At 43.8% G+C, this 16,582-nt stretch overlaps 1 protein-coding gene across 1 annotated transcript in view; it reads left to right on the top strand.

The window, feature by feature from the left end:
* LOC126442260 (proton-coupled folate transporter-like) overlaps positions 1–15,322 on the top strand; it is a 39,377-nt gene extending 24,055 nt beyond the window's left edge. The window contains exons 6-10 of the mRNA XM_050090695.1: positions 410–511; positions 2,834–2,971; positions 5,050–5,133; positions 6,002–6,158; positions 15,235–15,322. Coding sequence (XP_049946652.1) covers positions 410–511; positions 2,834–2,971; positions 5,050–5,133; positions 6,002–6,158; positions 15,235–15,322 — 569 coding nt within the window. The remainder of the gene's footprint in view (positions 1–409; positions 512–2,833; positions 2,972–5,049; positions 5,134–6,001; positions 6,159–15,234) is intronic.
* The last annotated feature ends 1,260 nt before the right edge of the window (positions 15,323–16,582 follow it).

Below are 16,582 nucleotides of genomic sequence, written 5' to 3'. Positions count from 1 at the left end.
CGTTATAATTTTTTTTTTAGAAATGCAGCTCTTTTTCTTCTTACAGCCTAGATAGATCTAATTAAACATCTGAAATAACATATCTTTTCCATCTGTCACTCTGCTTATCGTTCAGTGGTCTCCATTTATCTATTTTAATTTTTCAAATTCTAGAAGACGAAAAATGTGCCCAGATGGTTAAAAATGTCCTCCTCCGTTCTCCATTAACAGGTGTAAGTGTATCGCAGGTGTTTAGTAAACAGTTCAAACGATGACACAGTTCTTATAGCTGTTCTGTAGTAATTTCAATTTTTCATACATCGTTATTTCCTTTCCGCAGAGTCTTAAGCTAAACGAAGACATAGAAAATCCTTCTGAGCTATTACCGGAGGCGTCGCACGGTGTGTAATATTTTGCTGTACATTTCCAGGAGAAGGCGTCGCCAACTACCAGTTCCTGAACGCCAAGTTTCACTGGACCGTCGAACAGAGCTTGCTGTACGGTTTCTTCACCAACGGCACCACTGCTGTAGGTAAGCTGACACATATCAGTTCTGATATCTGGTACACACCCAAGGACAAGAAGCTGGCATTCATTTTGATACAAAACAACAGAGACGACTAGTTTTCAACGAAAAGATCAGTCATGAAAATAGTTTCAATAAGTGCTCTTCTGCGACTATTTGTTCGAGGACATTACAGCTCTGAAGGAGCTGAAAGAAGGGAGCACCTCACGATGAAATCTCAATTTAATGTTTATGCAATAACGCCTCTGACATTGCTAGAAGTCTTTGTTTTACCTTGTGTGTTGACTAACCAAACCATTTCAACGTAGAGAAGCGAACTTTTTCGAATGTCAGGAAATACATTGAAGTCACAAAGTACTTTGAAGCTGCCATTCATCACAACAACTAGCAATTTCGTCTAAGTCATGTTGTTCCTCCTAGGGTCACTCAGCAACGACACCTCCCCGTACACCACAGCGTCATCAGCAAACAGTCGCAGATTGCGACTCACCCTGTCCTTCAGATCATTATGTACATAGGGAATAAGATCTGTCCTATCACACTTCCTAGGGGGTATCCTTATCTGTGAGAAACACTCGCCCCCCAGGACAACGTTCTGGATTCTATTACTTCAGAAGTTTGCGAGCCGTACACATATCCGGGAGATTGTTCCGTCTGCTCGTACCATCGTAAACAATCTGCAGTGGAGCGTTGTGCCAAACTCTTTCCGGAATCCTAGGAATATGGAATCTGCTTGTTGCCCTTTATCCATGGTTCGTAGTATATCGTGTGAGAAATAGGCAAGCTGTGTTTCACACGGGCGAAGCCTTATAAATCCGTACCGATTCCAGGACAGAAGCTTTCCTGTGTGGAGACATCGAGTTACAAGCAGCCACAGAAATTTTTAACTGTCTACGCTAAAAGTTAGGTCCGGCATTGGTTTAGGAAATTCCTTTTCTGATTAACAAACCATGCAGACTGAAAGGAAAGTTATTTAATTTTTAGGTTTCTGGAGGCATAAATCATTTTAAATATTGTTATTAAATTAATAGAATACTGAGATTCCGTAGTGTCTTGTCGAGTGTATGCCGTACAACAGCACAATTAGTTTAACTTGTGCCAATGTTCCACAAATACGCTAAATAAATTGTGCTGGTGGGAGTATGATATTTCTTACAGTTCACTACATTCAGCATTTGTGAAACTTTAAACTGTTTCCAGTTCGAGACTCTAATCCAAGGAACATTTCGACGAGGAATTGCTTTTTTTTTTAACTTATATTTTTCCCCGGAAACGCCTCCCTGAAAACGTTAAGACCCCAGATCCACAGTATTCGAGACCCAACAAAAACAAAATATCATTATAACAGTAATCTCAATACTGTTGTCAGACCAAGCTATTCGTAGTTGCTTTTTCTTGGGGCCGCTAGTGTCGAAGTGGGATGGGGAGCATATATTTTATACCATACTGCATGGTCTGCGTTCTTCAGAAATACGATGCATGTCCGAAGGCACAGGAACTGCAGCAACATTATGAAATTCATGACATGTATTCGCAGTTGCGAATATGGAAAGCCACCAACTGGGTAATGGAATGGCGACAAAAAAATTTGCTCCGGATTGAGACTTGACCCGGATTTCCCGCTTATCGCGAGCGGTCGCCTTTCAATAAGGATAAACGAGGGAGCTTCACCGCCACACCCAAAATTTCATATGTCGTCAACCATATCTGTACATCTTGCACACGCATGTCTGAAGGAACGTGGCATCGTACTTCTTAAGAAAACAGGTACTGTAATATCATATAAAATATCTGCTCTCCCACCATATTGCGGCACTAGCGACCCGAGGAAAAGCAACCACGACTTCTTTCTCATTTCGTGAGGAATATCTGGGAGAACGTCATGTGTTGTTCGTCCCTTCACGGAGTGCGCTCTCTCGGAATTTCAGTAGTTAACATATCCGTGATGCACATAGCCTCTATTGTAGCGTATGTCACTGGAGGTTATTGGACATGTCTGTAGCGCTCTCGCGCCGATTAAACGATCCCGCGACGCAACGGTCCGCTCTTCGTTGGATCTCAGTCCATATCAGTTCGTCGCCTAGATTGTTGCCTCTGCAGCTATTGAAAAGGCTATTGTCCCTTTTTATGAACCACATGTTTGTCTGGCATCTACACATATACCCCTCCGTATTGGTTGCATCTACAGTGCCACAAGGCATCCCATCTGAGCAAGGTCCGTGTTTTGCGCGGGGAAAGCAGCTTATAAAGACGGTTTCATAGCACTGCTGCGATCGACTGCAGGAGAAGTGAACTGCTGTGGCCTTCACTACTGCGCTCTGCCTGCAGGTACCATGGTGGGAGTGCTGGTGTTCGTACGCTGGCTCAAGCTGGATGACGGCTGGATAGCCCTCATCACCTTCTCCTGTAAGATCGCCGCCGCCATAATCTACTCGATATCTCCGGAGTCGTGGTATATGTTTTTAGGTAAGTCATCACCAACTTTATTAGTTTCCATTATGCTGTACACCGAATTGTATGTTGGTCGCTTTTACGAATATGACTCAATTTTACTGTAATTTTATCTTACACGTTGCCCATCTCTTTTTCAATCATTACTCATCTTATTTTAAGGTTCATCAACGTATAATTAAACATAAATCCTAGACTTCTCTTTCACCCTAATGTAAGATCAAACAGCTGAACAACTTCGTTTGTTGCCGTAGTTCATTCTTCCACTTCTATCATGAACAATGTAACACAGTTTTACGCATAATAAACTATATGCGCTACTAAAGTCTTCATCCACTAATACCCTTTGGAGCTTCTTCTTCTTCTTCTTCTTCTTCTTCTCCTTCCATAGATAAGGGTATTTCACCTGTTACGGTACACAAGCTCCAGCCACTCTTCCATGTTCTTCCCCGCTGTCTTGCCCCCTAGGTTTGTACACAATAATATGTTTTGAAACTCTGTTTTCATGCGTTCAAACTACGTTTTCCCACCACCTGTTTCAGTTTGGAACTATTTTTTTGCGCACTCAATCAACTTCCATTTCTAGTAACTTCATTTCTGAAGCGATCTTCTCTGTTGCGTTCTTTAATCCTCTCATTTTCGTTAGCTGCATCCTGGTCATATCCTTCCGCGTGTGATCCCACGTTCCAGGTCTAAAGAGGATAGTACATACCGCTATGACTTAGCAAAATGTCATTCATGTCTCTTTGGTGTCTTTAGAGCTATGAATTTAAATTTAGAAGAAAGTTCTCTGGAGAATATCAGACATCCATTCTTTAATCAAAACATTTTTCAGGTAATGCAGCCCTCTCGATAGATATAAATAATTACTACACTAAAATCAAAGAAATCGGTGGGAGAAGAATTATTAGGATTGCCTGTCTTGTCAGTCACCACGTCATTACAGACGGAAGGATATGGAAGGAAATCCTTTTCAAACAAATTATCTTGCAACTTGACGCAAGATAATTAGGGGAAATTAATTCCGAATGACCAGACAGGGATTCGCACTCCGGTCTTCCAGACAGCCATTCCATTGTCTTAACAGCTATGCTACGTATTTCGCACAAATCTGGCAGTTCTTCGAGGTTGCGATATATTGTTAAAATTCTCTGCTGCCAGATGTTTAGAGAACCTTCAAACTTAGGAAGTCAGTTGGTCGAAAATCACTGTTTCAGTCTTTGGTTGTGAATACTGCCAGTTACATTATGTAAATGCAAGGGGAAAGGTACACATGGAAATAGCCGGCCGGTGTGGCCGAGCGGTTCTAGGTGCTTCAGTCTGGAACCGCGCGACCGCTACGGTCGCAGATTCGAATCCTGCCTCGGGCATGGATGTGTGTGATGTCACTAGATTAGTTAGGTTTAAGTAGTTCTAAGTTCTAGGGGACTGATGACCTCCGATGTTAAGTCCCATAGTGGTCAGAACCATTTGAACACATGGAAATAGCACTACTACGTTATGAGCACTTATTAACTATTTTTAAGTATTTAATCAACATATTATGATAGCTGGAGCGTTTAAAAACATTTACAGCGTACATATCACGCAGTGAGCTCTGTCGCAAATGGGTCTTGAAAGCTTTTAGCATATATACTGGAAATATAGAAAACTCTTTAGTCAGGTTACCTTCCATTCGGAAAGTGGCTGCACTCAGCAACTGTTATGTGATTTATAAATTATAGAGTGTAGCAAACAATCGTCCTTTTTCAGATTTGCGTAGTAAAATCTAAAAAAAGGACGACTGATAGCTGCACTCTATAATTTATATAAAAGTCTTTAGTGTTAAAATAAATAAATAAAACCCGTTGAAAAAAAAAGAAATGTGCAAATAGACAATAGATGATGATCAAGAAGAACATCAGTTAGAAGTACGCGAAGCTACGGAATGTAGTAACGTGTGCTTCTCAGCTATGTGGCTTTCTTGTAAGTATAGTGGGAGAATAGGCTACTCCAGACAATGCTCTGCAGCTGTCGATCTCTGCTTCAAGTCTCTGCTCCACTTTTTACGATATTGTATTCCACAAAACCATAATATGTTCTGCATCTTGCAGGTGGGGCTATCGCTTGCTTCGGAGCCTTGATCTGGGTTCTGGTCAGAGCGATGCTGACGAGGCTGGTCGCCAAGGACGAGATAGGTGAGTGCTCTTCCGAACTGGCAATACCACATACTTGTCAAAGAAACGTTACCTTAGAACACTTTTAGCGACTTCTATGTTTAAAAAATCCTCCGAACGTAATGTCGGGGTAAGCTATGGTAGGAAACTACATACACAGAATAACTCGGAAAGAAACATTATGATTATGATATCGATCGCGATTAAGAATCTGAAACGTTGGAGAAAAATTCCATGATTATTTCGTGTTTAGAGTGCAGATTGCAGTTGACTTGAAAATAGTCCATGCATAAAAAAAAGAGATGTAGGATTTTGTGTTGTAATTTAATGGTTTTCGGAATCACGCTATTGTGTAAAGTAATTTTATGTTACGAGTGTGCATAAGTCACAAGACTCAGTGACAGGGGACATTATGAAGATTTCATTCAACCTTTAATCTATGGGCAAACAGTGGTCAGCCCCGTAGGCAACGCGATTATATGTTGAAGAAATCATGTTTTATGGATGCCAATAGCATTGCTGCGAGACTTTTTCACTTGGAGAAGGGACAAATACATAACATCTCAATGAAGCAGAGAACAGATACCCAGCGAAGAAGAGTCTTAAGAAGGGATCAGCATACTGTGCCACACTGCAGCGTGGAGAGAGAGCCGGCCGGAGTGGCCGTGCGGTTAAAGGCGCTACAGTCCGGAACCGGGTGACCGCTACGGTCGCAGGTTCGAATCCTGCCTCGGGCATGGATGTGTGTGTTGTCCTTAGGTTAGTTAGGTTTAAGTAGTTCTAAGTTCTAGGGGACTGATGACCACAGCAGTTAAGTCCCATAGTGCTCAGAGCCATTTGGAGAGAGAGAGAGAGATGAGCAGCACGCGTGTGTCTTGTGTGTCCACAGGCCAGGTGTTCGCGCTGGCGGTGACCATAGAGTCGGTGACCCCACTGGTGGGGCCTCCCATGTACAACGCCGTCTTCAATGCGTCCATCAACACCTTCCCTGGAGCCTTCTACCTGCTCTCCGCCGGGATCATGGCTATCGACCTCCTACTGCTGCTGTGAGTACTCTTATACCAATAGACTGGTATCCACTATAGCGATGCAATAACATCAGCGTCACCTCGCTTTCCACAACCACCTTCTACCACAACTCAAATCCAATACCAGCTTTTCCAACTCCTTTCTTGTTCCATATTAGACATATTTGCACCTTGCATTAGTTTTGTAAATTGGTAATAAGAATCCCGTCGTTTTTTCATCTGATTCAACACTAGTACTCCGTCCCTACTCCACGCCATCATTATTCACTTCATTGTAACCTACTCCACTTTCACCTCTTACATATTAAAGCTCCTCCTTTCTTGTCCTTTTCAATAACTGCAGCGTGATACCATCCTTAATAAGATCGTCTTGTTCATATTACACCTTCTACCACTGCTGGAACTTCACACCTACAATACTTTACTTGACTATACACAGGACCTCGATTTCAACACCTCACACCTGACATGAACACAATGTGTACAATGTTCCCTTCCACACGTACTAGTACCTGATTGTTCCATAGAATTTCTCCCAGTAACATCACCACCTCTCATTATCTCATCAATGATAGCATCTACATCTGCATCTAGTTGACTACTCGGCAAAAATAAAATGATCGTGTGGCATTGTTGGCCGGGAGCCCCATCCGGGGAAGTTCGGCCGCCGAGTGCAAGTCTTATTTCAGTCGACGCCACATTGGGCGACTTGCGTGCGGGTGACGACGATGACATGATGCCGAGGACAACACAACACCCAGCCCACGAGCGGAGAAAATCTCCAAACCGGCTGGGAATCGAACTCGGGCCCACTGCATGGGAGGCAAGCACGTTACCACTCAGATAAGACTACTCTGCAATTCACGCTTCAGTCTCTGGCAAACTCCACGTGCGAGTTCTGGTTTCCTTACTTTATTACGATGAGCGCACTACAGTACTACAGACGACGGACAAGACTAGACCAATGAATTTAGTAGACTTGTTGCATCTTCTACGTGTTCTGCAAATAAGAAGCAGTCTTTGATTTGCTTTCCCCAGAACGTTATCTGTGTGATCTTACCAATTTAAGTTGTTCGTAGTTATAGTTCCTGGACATTTTGTTGAACTGACAGCCTTTAGATTTGTGTGATTTATAGTGTAACTGAAATGTGACGGATTCCTTTTAGTACACATGTCGATGAGTCACACTTTTCATTATTTAGGGTCAACTGCCACATTTCGCACTTTACAGATATCTTGCCTAAACCATTTTGTAATTGGTTTCGATCTTGTGCTGACTTAACTAGACGGTGAATGACAGCATCATCATAAACAATATAAGATGGCAGCTCTGATTGTCTGCTAAATCATTTATTTAGATCAGAAACAACACATGGCCTATAACTCTTCCTTGAGGAACACCAGACATAACAAACGCGATTATTACCTAAAGCATGAAAAATTAATTACCAACACTTTAGTTTCTTCTCTGTTTCATCATTACAAAATATTGTTCTTTTGAAATGGGCACATAATTTTTTCGTCACTCATTAGAGATGGTGTTGCTACGAGTTGGTATAACCATGCAACTCATCCCAAAGTAACTCAAACGCAAGTTCTATTTCTAATCGAAATTGATGAGTTTCGCTTTGATTACTCTCATACAATACTGAAAGAAACTGACAACTATCTATTTGCAATATTAAATATAGAACAGCAACTGTACAACGAGAGAGTTTGTGTGAAGTCGTACCATTATTATTATAAAAAACACGTTGCAAATATTTACATCCTATCCGATGTCAAGAATGCAACAAACTAGTGTTTTAAATACGAGCTGAATTCGTTATGAGCAGAACACAGAAGTAATGCCTGCAACGATGACCCAGATTATGTAAGTCCACAGCCAGGACGGTTTCGAAATAGAAGCAAGGCGAGATTCTAAGGAACTCATACGGTGTACTTCTCAAGACTGAGCTATGGTGGCTTGCTTTTTGCATTCCATACCTCTGGTGGCGCTCTTCACTCCGAATCATTATCTATATTGCTTACAGAGGCGCATGTTAAATCCTTCCCCTCAGAAATCGGAACCTAGGGGCGAAAACGTACTGCTCTATGCCGGCGTCGGCAGTGAGCGGCAGGTCTGGCGGCAGAACGCTCCACTAGCTGACCTGTCCGTGATGGCTGGGCCTGACTCTGTCACAAGGCCCGGTCGATGACTGCGGGGAAATGGAGGTGGCAGAATGATCACGGTCGTAGACTGCTCTGATTCCACTGTAATGAGGGAAAACTGGTGTGGAGAGTGATTCTGTCTCCAAAGATTCCCAAACCGTATTCCTCTCACCCACCTGGCAGTGCGGGAGTGTGCAGAGGCGAAGGTCCTATCAAGGTGAAGGAGACGACGAGAGATCCAGCTGATGGATATTCTGTTGTTGGTTTGGGGGTCAGAGGGGAAACAATGGTGGGGGCGCCGATTGCAACTGCAATCACAGCTAGAGCAGGTCAGGTCGATATATCCAGCCACAGACTAAAATAGCTGATGTCCCTGTGGCCTATGACAACCCCAGACAGTCTCAGACTCCAGCCGAATGTACACGCCCAGACACAGGCGCCGTATGTGTAGCAGGGACTGTACAAAGCACGGCAGACGTCTAACAGCCTGCGGTGCTGCGCCTGTACAGGATTTTTCTAGACAGACCCTGTTGACAGGCTGGAGCTGTACATCGGAAGGAAGCTGTGCAAGGCGTTCTTGGTCCACAACGTCTGCATACCGTTCCACCTCTGAGTCTTGAGTGTGCAGACCATTCCGGCCGAAGTGGCCGTGCGGTTAAAGGCGCTGCAGTCTGGAACCGCAAGACCGCTACGGTCGCAGGTTCGAATCCTGCCTCGGGCATGGATGTTTGTGATGTCCTTAGGTTAGTTAGGTTTAACTAGTTCTAAGTTCTAGGGGACTAATGACCTCAGCAGTTGAGTCCCATAGTGCTCAGAGCCATGTTTGTGCAGACCATTCACTCGGTTTCCGCATTGGAGGCAGGCTGGAAGGGGACGGAGGACTGATAGTGCCGTGGCGGCAGCAGAAAATCTGGAACAGGGTCTACATAAACTAGATCCCAACACTAAGATACAGGGTGCCACCTCAATGGCGAAAATTTTGTTGAGAGCAGGGGTGGCTGTGGTGGCATGTGTGTCATCAACCAGAGGTTTGTGAGAGCCTTCACCACCAGAAGCAACATAACTCTTTGAAATGGGCCAGCAATATGGACATGGACCTTGTAACATGGATGTCAGGGAAGGCGACAGTCAAAAACATTGTGCTAGTGACGTGTGATTGAGGGAGCCAGCACGGCAGGAGCAGGACGCACGTTCAGTGTCATTATTGATGCCAGACTAATAACCGTCGCGCCTGTCTTACGCCTTCATGTGTGTCATCACCCAGTGTGATGTTTGAAAGAGCTGAAGTACCTAGGGTCAGGGCGGGGCAATCAGAGTCCTCCTTGGCCAGTATTAAGACGCCGTGGGTGGCACTGAGCCATTAGCGTAGCACGGAATAATTGTGAAAAGCTGGGTTAGCTTGGCGGGAAAGTGCTCTGGCTAGCCTTTCTGGACCACTGACAAAACCTTCCTCAGGACTGGGGTGCTGACGAGCTCGAGGCTGCCTCAAGCGGTGTTAGCGGGATTTCGTCCACGGTTGTTTGTAGGTGTTGATTCAGGGCAAACCAAACAGGTCCCTGATAATCGAATTCCGCCTCAGGGCCAAGAGGGATGCGGGACAAGGAGCCTACGTTGGCGAGTCGGGTAGTGGGGCGAAAGTGAATTATATAGAGGCGTTCGCTTAAGAACAACACCCAGTGCTACAGACGCAATGCCTTCTTATCTAGGTGTATAGAACAATACCTGAACAAGGAAATGCAAACAAAACACAACTAAAGAAAAATCAAAACAAGCAGAGAGCATAGAACCCCACAGATACTACAGCACACATGGAAACAGAAAACAGTAGCACTCATGACATGAATAACAGAAAGAATGGTACACTCGTATGTGCAAACAGAAAGCAACACACAAGATAGCAAATATACTAAAGAAACAGGGATTACAAGTAGCTTACAGAACAAGAAACACACTCCAACCACATTTATAAACAATAGTAAAACCATATAAATACCAAGGAGCAGGTATATACCAGCTAGAGTGCCAAGAATGTAAATCAGTATATCAGGGGATGACAAGCAGGAACTTTAAAACTAGATATAAAGAACGTATAAGAAGTTGGAAATATGAGAACGGTCATTCTACCTTCGCCGAACACTTGATAAAATATGGACATGAACCATCCAACATGGAATGTGACATGACAGTTACCAGAGTGAATAATCACAAGAAAAAGCTCCTGACGTTGCAAGAAAACTTTCACATACAAAGAGCCAATCGAATGGAAAAGAAGGTACTCAATGACCAAATCCAAATAAACAATAACTCCCGGATCATGCTATCCACCAAAACAATAACAAACCGAAATGTAGACAGGATAAATAATTAATGAATCTCCTTCCCCTCCTCTCTCTCTCTCTCTCTCTCTCTCTCTCTCTCTCTCTTTCTCCCCCCCCCCTCCCACACACACACACACTGACACATGAAAAATACATTTGCACACTGCAAATTACACACACACGCATAAACTCATATTTATTAAAACAAATAATAATAATAATTCATTTGCACACAGCAAAGTACACACACAAACTCATTTAAAAAACAGCAGAATACACACACATACACCCAACAAATGAAAAGCATCAAACACAACAGAAACTAAAGACAGACAAACACACAACAACAGTTGGCAACTCTACACACCGGAAACACACATATGTTGATCACCAAACTAGACAACATTCCATTAGAACTAATGACGGCCTTAGGAGAGCCAGCCCTGAAAATCTGGTGAGCAAGATATATGAGACAGGCGAAATACCCTCAGACTTCAAGAAGAATATAATAATTCCAATCCCAAAGAAAGCAGGTGTTGGCAGATGCGAAAATACCGAACTCTCAGTTTAATAAGTCACGGCTGCAAAATACTAACGCGAATTCTTTACAGACGAATGGAAAGACTAATAGAAGCTGACCTTGGGGAAGATCAGTCTGGATTCCGTAGAAATATCGGAACACGTGAGGCAATACTGACCCTACGACTTATCTTAGAAGATAGATTAAGGAAAGACAAACCTACGTTTCTACCATTTGTAGACTTAGAGAAAGCTTTTGACAATGCTGACTGGAATACTCTCTTTCAAATTCTGAAGGTGGCAGGGGTCAAATACAGGGAGCGAAATGCTATTTACAATTTGTACAGAAACCAGATGGCAGTTATAAGAGTCTGGGGACATGAAAGGGAAGCAGTGGTTGGGAGGGGAGTGAGACAGGGTTGTAGCCTATCCCCAATGTTATTCAACCTGTATATTGAGCAAGCAGTGAAGGAAACAAAAGAAAAATTCGGAGTAGCTATTAAAATCCATGGAGAAGAAATAAAAACCTTGAGGTGACATAATAAATTTGTCAGATACAGCAAAGGACGTGGAATAGTAGTTGAACGGAATGGAGAGTGTCTTGAAAGGAGGATATAAGATGAACATCTACAAATGCAAAACGAGGATGATGGAACGAGGTCGAATTAAGTCGGGTGATGCTGAGGGAATTAGATTAGGAAATGAGACACGTAAAGTAGTAAAGGAGTTTTGCTATTTGGGGAGCAAAATAACTGATGATGGTCGAAGCAGAGAGGATATAAAATGTAGACTGTCAATGGCAAGGAAACCCTTTCTGAAGAAGAGAAATTTGTTAACATCGAGTATAGATTTAAGTGTCAGGAAGACGTTTCTGAGAGTATTTGTATGGAGTGTACCCATGTATGGAAGTGAAACATGGACGATAAACAATTTGGACAAGAAGAGAATAGAAGCTTTTGAAATGTGGTGCTACAGAAGAATGCTGAAGATTAGATGGGTAGATCACATAACTAATGGTATTGAATAGCATTGGGGAGAAGAGAAGTTTGTGGCACAACTTGATTAGAAGAAGGGATCGGTTGGTAGGACAAGTTCTGAGGCATCAAGGGCTTACCAATTTAGTATTGGAGGGCAGCGTGGAGGGTAAAAGTTGTAGAGGGAGACCAAGAGATGAATACACTAAGTAGTTTCAGAAAGATGTACGTTGCAGTAGTTACAGGGAGATGAAGAAGCTTGCACGGGATAGAGTAGCATGGAGAGCTGCATCAAACCAGTCTCAGGACTGAAGACCACAACAACAAAAACATAAATAATCGATAGATCAACGTGCGCTGGATGACAGGCGCTTTGTAAAACAAGGTTTTATTCTTAACGGATAGGAATTTGGCGCCCCCTGAAATTGCCGGCTGGGGCAGACACCCAGGTTTGGCCCACCCTCGATCCGGACCTGGTTGAAGAAAACTGATACGAAAAATGAGAGGACGACTGCTGTAAAAGTCGCTGCCGAACTGAATGTTGCGTTCGCGAACCCTAGCAGTACCCAAAGAACACGAAGGGAGTTCCGTAAGCAAAGAACTGCAGAGGGAGTTGGAATTCCAAAACCACACACCAGTTATGCAAGTGCCCGTATCAGGGAAACGTTGTGCCAAAGCCAAAAAGCTAGATTGTGGAGCAATATCAGAAAGTCATTTTGTCAGTTGAATGTTGTTTCGCACTGTTTCCAAATTGTGGCCGAGTTTATGCCCCAAGAGTGAAACATGACGGGGTTTCGGTGACGATTTTGGGTTCGGTGATGATCTTGATTTCGGAGATGATTTTGGAAGCCAAATCGTGGTATTCCGTGGCCCCCATGGTTAGGCTGCAAAGTGGCATTACTGCCAAGGATTATACGACCATTCCGACAGGTAATGTCCATCCTATCCGTCCTATGGTGTAATGTCTGTCCCCCAATGGTGGTGCAGTAATCCAAGACAAAAGGGCCCTTTGTTCACAATGATGGCATCATCAAGGATTGGTTTTGTGAGTACGAGGATGAACAGTCGCATCTCCCCTGGCCATCAGAGACATCAGATCTCAATATTATTGATACTTCTTAGCCTACTTTGAAGAGAAGAGTGCGTGATCGCTATCCACCTCTCCTATCGTTACCTTAACTTGCCGTTATTTTGCTGGAAGAATAGTATGAGCTACCCTTAAAAATCATTTATCCATTCCGAGACGACGGTAATCTGTTTTGAATGCCAACAGGTTTCCTAAACCGTAGTAGGTATTGTAACGTGTTTTCTTTTTGGTATTTCCATATATTTTGGAAATTTGTGGTGAGGTCTTATGGGACCAAACTGCTGAGGTCATCGGTCCTTAAGTCTACACACTACTTAATTTAACTTAAACTAACTTGCGCTATAGACAACACACACACCCGTGCCCGAGGCAGGACTCGAACCTCCGACGTTAGGATCCTCACGGACCGTGACAAAGCGCCCTTAGACCGCGCGGCTACCCCGCGCGGATCATATACCGGGTGATCAAAAAGTCAGTATAAATTTGAAAACTGAATAAACCACGGAATAATGTAGATAGAGAGGTAAAACTTGACACACATGCTTGGAATGACTGCGCATGACAATCGTGTGTAAAAGGAGCTGTAATGAGAAAGAGAATCAGATGCGCCAGCAGTCGCAGCATGTTGACGTTACCTGAAAAGGCGCTTTTAGTGGAGCTGTATTATCAGAATTGGGAATGTGCTAGTTGAGTGTTACGATCCTATCGCCATAGGAAGGGTAAGGGTCCGTTGACAAATGTAGCTGTGGCGAGAATGATTTCGAAGTTCGAAGCCACGGGTTGTTTAGACGATAGACCCCCTTAGTGGCCGACCGAGCACAAGGTGCAATGCTGCTGAGACAGTTCAGGAAGAATTGGAGACTGTAGCGGCTGCTGAGACAGTTCAGGAAGAAACGGAGACTGTAGCGGGTTTGTCTAAGCATGGGGAAGTCAGCGCTCGTGCAGTCGCACGTCGCACCGGCATTCCACACACTACTGTTTGGTTGGCACTTAGGCGTACCCTCTGATGCTATCCGTACAAAATCCATCGGCATCATGAACTGTTACCTGCGATTTAGTGAAGCGGAGGGCATTTGCGGTGTGGGCGTTTCAAAAGATGGCGGAAGATGACGATTGGTTGAGTAACGTGTTGTGGAGCGACGAAGCTCATTTCACGCTCCGAGGGTCTGTCAACGCCCACAAATGCAGAATGTAGGCTACCGAAAATCCTAGAACTGTCGTGGAAACTCCATTGCGCGACGACAAAGTCACGGTATGGGTTGGATTTACCACATCTACCGTTATTGGGCCTTTTTTCTTCGAGGAAATGCGTGATTCTGGTTTTGTAACTGCTCCGTGACGGGTGAGAGGTACGCCGATATGTTGCAGAATCGCATCATCCCCAGCCTGGCTGATAAACACCTGCTGGGACGTACGATGTTTATGCAGGATGGCACTCCACCCCATATTGCTAGACGCGTGAAAGATCTCTTGCGCGCGTCGTTTGGTGATGATCGTGTGCTCAGCCGCCACTTTCGTCATGCTTGGTCTCCCAGGTCCCCAGACCTCAGTCCGTGCGATTGTTGGCTTTGGGATTACCTGAAGTCGCAAGTGTATCGTGATCGACCGACATCTCTACGGATGCTGAAAGACAACATTCGACACCAATGCCTCACCATAACTCCGGACATGCTTTACAGTGCTGTTCACAACATTATTCCTCGACTACAGCTATTGTTGAGGAATGATGGTCGATATATTGAGCATTTCCTGTAAAGAACATCATCTTTGCTTTGTCTTGCTTTGTTATGCTAATTATTGCCATTCTGATTAGATGAAGCGCCATCTGTCGGACATTTTTTGTACTTTTGTATTTTTTTGGTCCTAATAAAACCCCATGTCATTGCAAGCATGTGTGTCAATTTGTACCTCTCTCTCTACATTATTCCGTGATTTATTCGGTTTTCAAATTTATACTGATTTTTTGATCACCCGGTATTTTGCCGACATATTGTAGATGTAGGAAAATTGAGAGCACTAGTTTTGAACTGGCTACGTTGTTGCAGATTCGCGATCTTCCTAAACCGAGGAGCGAAGAGGGAGCAGCAGAGGCAGCAGGACCACACTGACAGCAAGACGGCGGCCCCCGAGTGAGTCTGGCCAGATGGCTCGCCGCGGCTGTAGCCGTGTGACGGCCGCTCCACGAATCTCAGCACGCGGCGCTGCGTGCGCCTGTCACCGTGGTCGCGTTATTCACCCGCAGAGGGCCGCCAGAGGGGTCAGGGACCACACGGTATGCGCGCGGCATACCCCTAGCCGCTCCTGCCCTGCGTTCGTACGTCACTGCCCGCAAAAGGACGGCGTGGCTCTCCTGCCATGCTTTTTGTAACAATTCTTTTTTATGTGTACTTATTGTTGTATAAATATTTACATTCAATTTTTCAAAAGAACCAGTTCTTTACAATCCAAGCCAACACCTTAGACACATATCTGAAATGGTTTGGTGTTTTTATGAACATAAAAATAAAATATACTACATGCGTTTCCTCCAAGGGCATGTATTAGCAACCGTAATTACATGTACCAGGAAAGCAAATAAACATTTTATACTTGTTTCCTAAAACACTGTTGTGCTGGACTTATTTTATAAAATCATCTTTAACGGAAGCTTAAAAAAGACTTCTTTGAATTATCTTCTACGAAGTTTTTTGGAAACAACGGCATCTTAGCCTTAGCCTGTTTTAAATTACACATAAAGCATTTGCACATAATTTGTATATGACTGTATATATTCGTCGTTACAAAATATTCTTTTTAGACTGAAAACGACTTATTAAAGCTACATTATTGTAAAAAATTACTACACTTCTCTCTGAGACTTCCTATTCCTCTGATATTATCATAATTAGGACAAAATTATTTACAGCACTGTAAAGGACACGGCTGTGACCACCCGATAAAACTGAGATATTATCTTCAGATCACCTTCTGTGTGTTGAATACTGAGCGTATTGTGATACTTTCGCTGGTTACTCACAGCGCCAACGGTGCAGCACGAGGGGAGAGCCGGGCCCCATACAGTGAACGCCAGAGACACATTCTGCAATAACGGGGAAGTAGCATAGAAGATGCCGTCGCCCAGCTCAATAAAGGACACTGTGCGAAGAGCCTGGCGAGCAATGCGAAACGTGCTGATAACTGAGGGGTGCCTGAAGGGACTAAGAAAATACGCACAAAAGCATACGTGGATTTGTGAGTCTTCTAGCTGGCAGCAGCTGTTTAGGACAGCCTTTAAAAAGTGAGAAACTTGCCGTTGACCCCTGCAGACAATGTGACGTGTGAAATTATTATTAACAAAGCTTATAATTTTGTAGGGTGTACTCATCCATTTGCTTTATATCTGCTGCTGCCACA

This window comes from Schistocerca serialis, chromosome 1, assembly GCF_023864345.2.
Source record: "Schistocerca serialis cubense isolate TAMUIC-IGC-003099 chromosome 1, iqSchSeri2.2, whole genome shotgun sequence".
NCBI classification, from domain to species: Eukaryota; Metazoa; Arthropoda; class Insecta; order Orthoptera; family Acrididae; genus Schistocerca; species Schistocerca serialis.
This window is presented reverse-complemented; position numbering and strand designations above follow the sequence as displayed.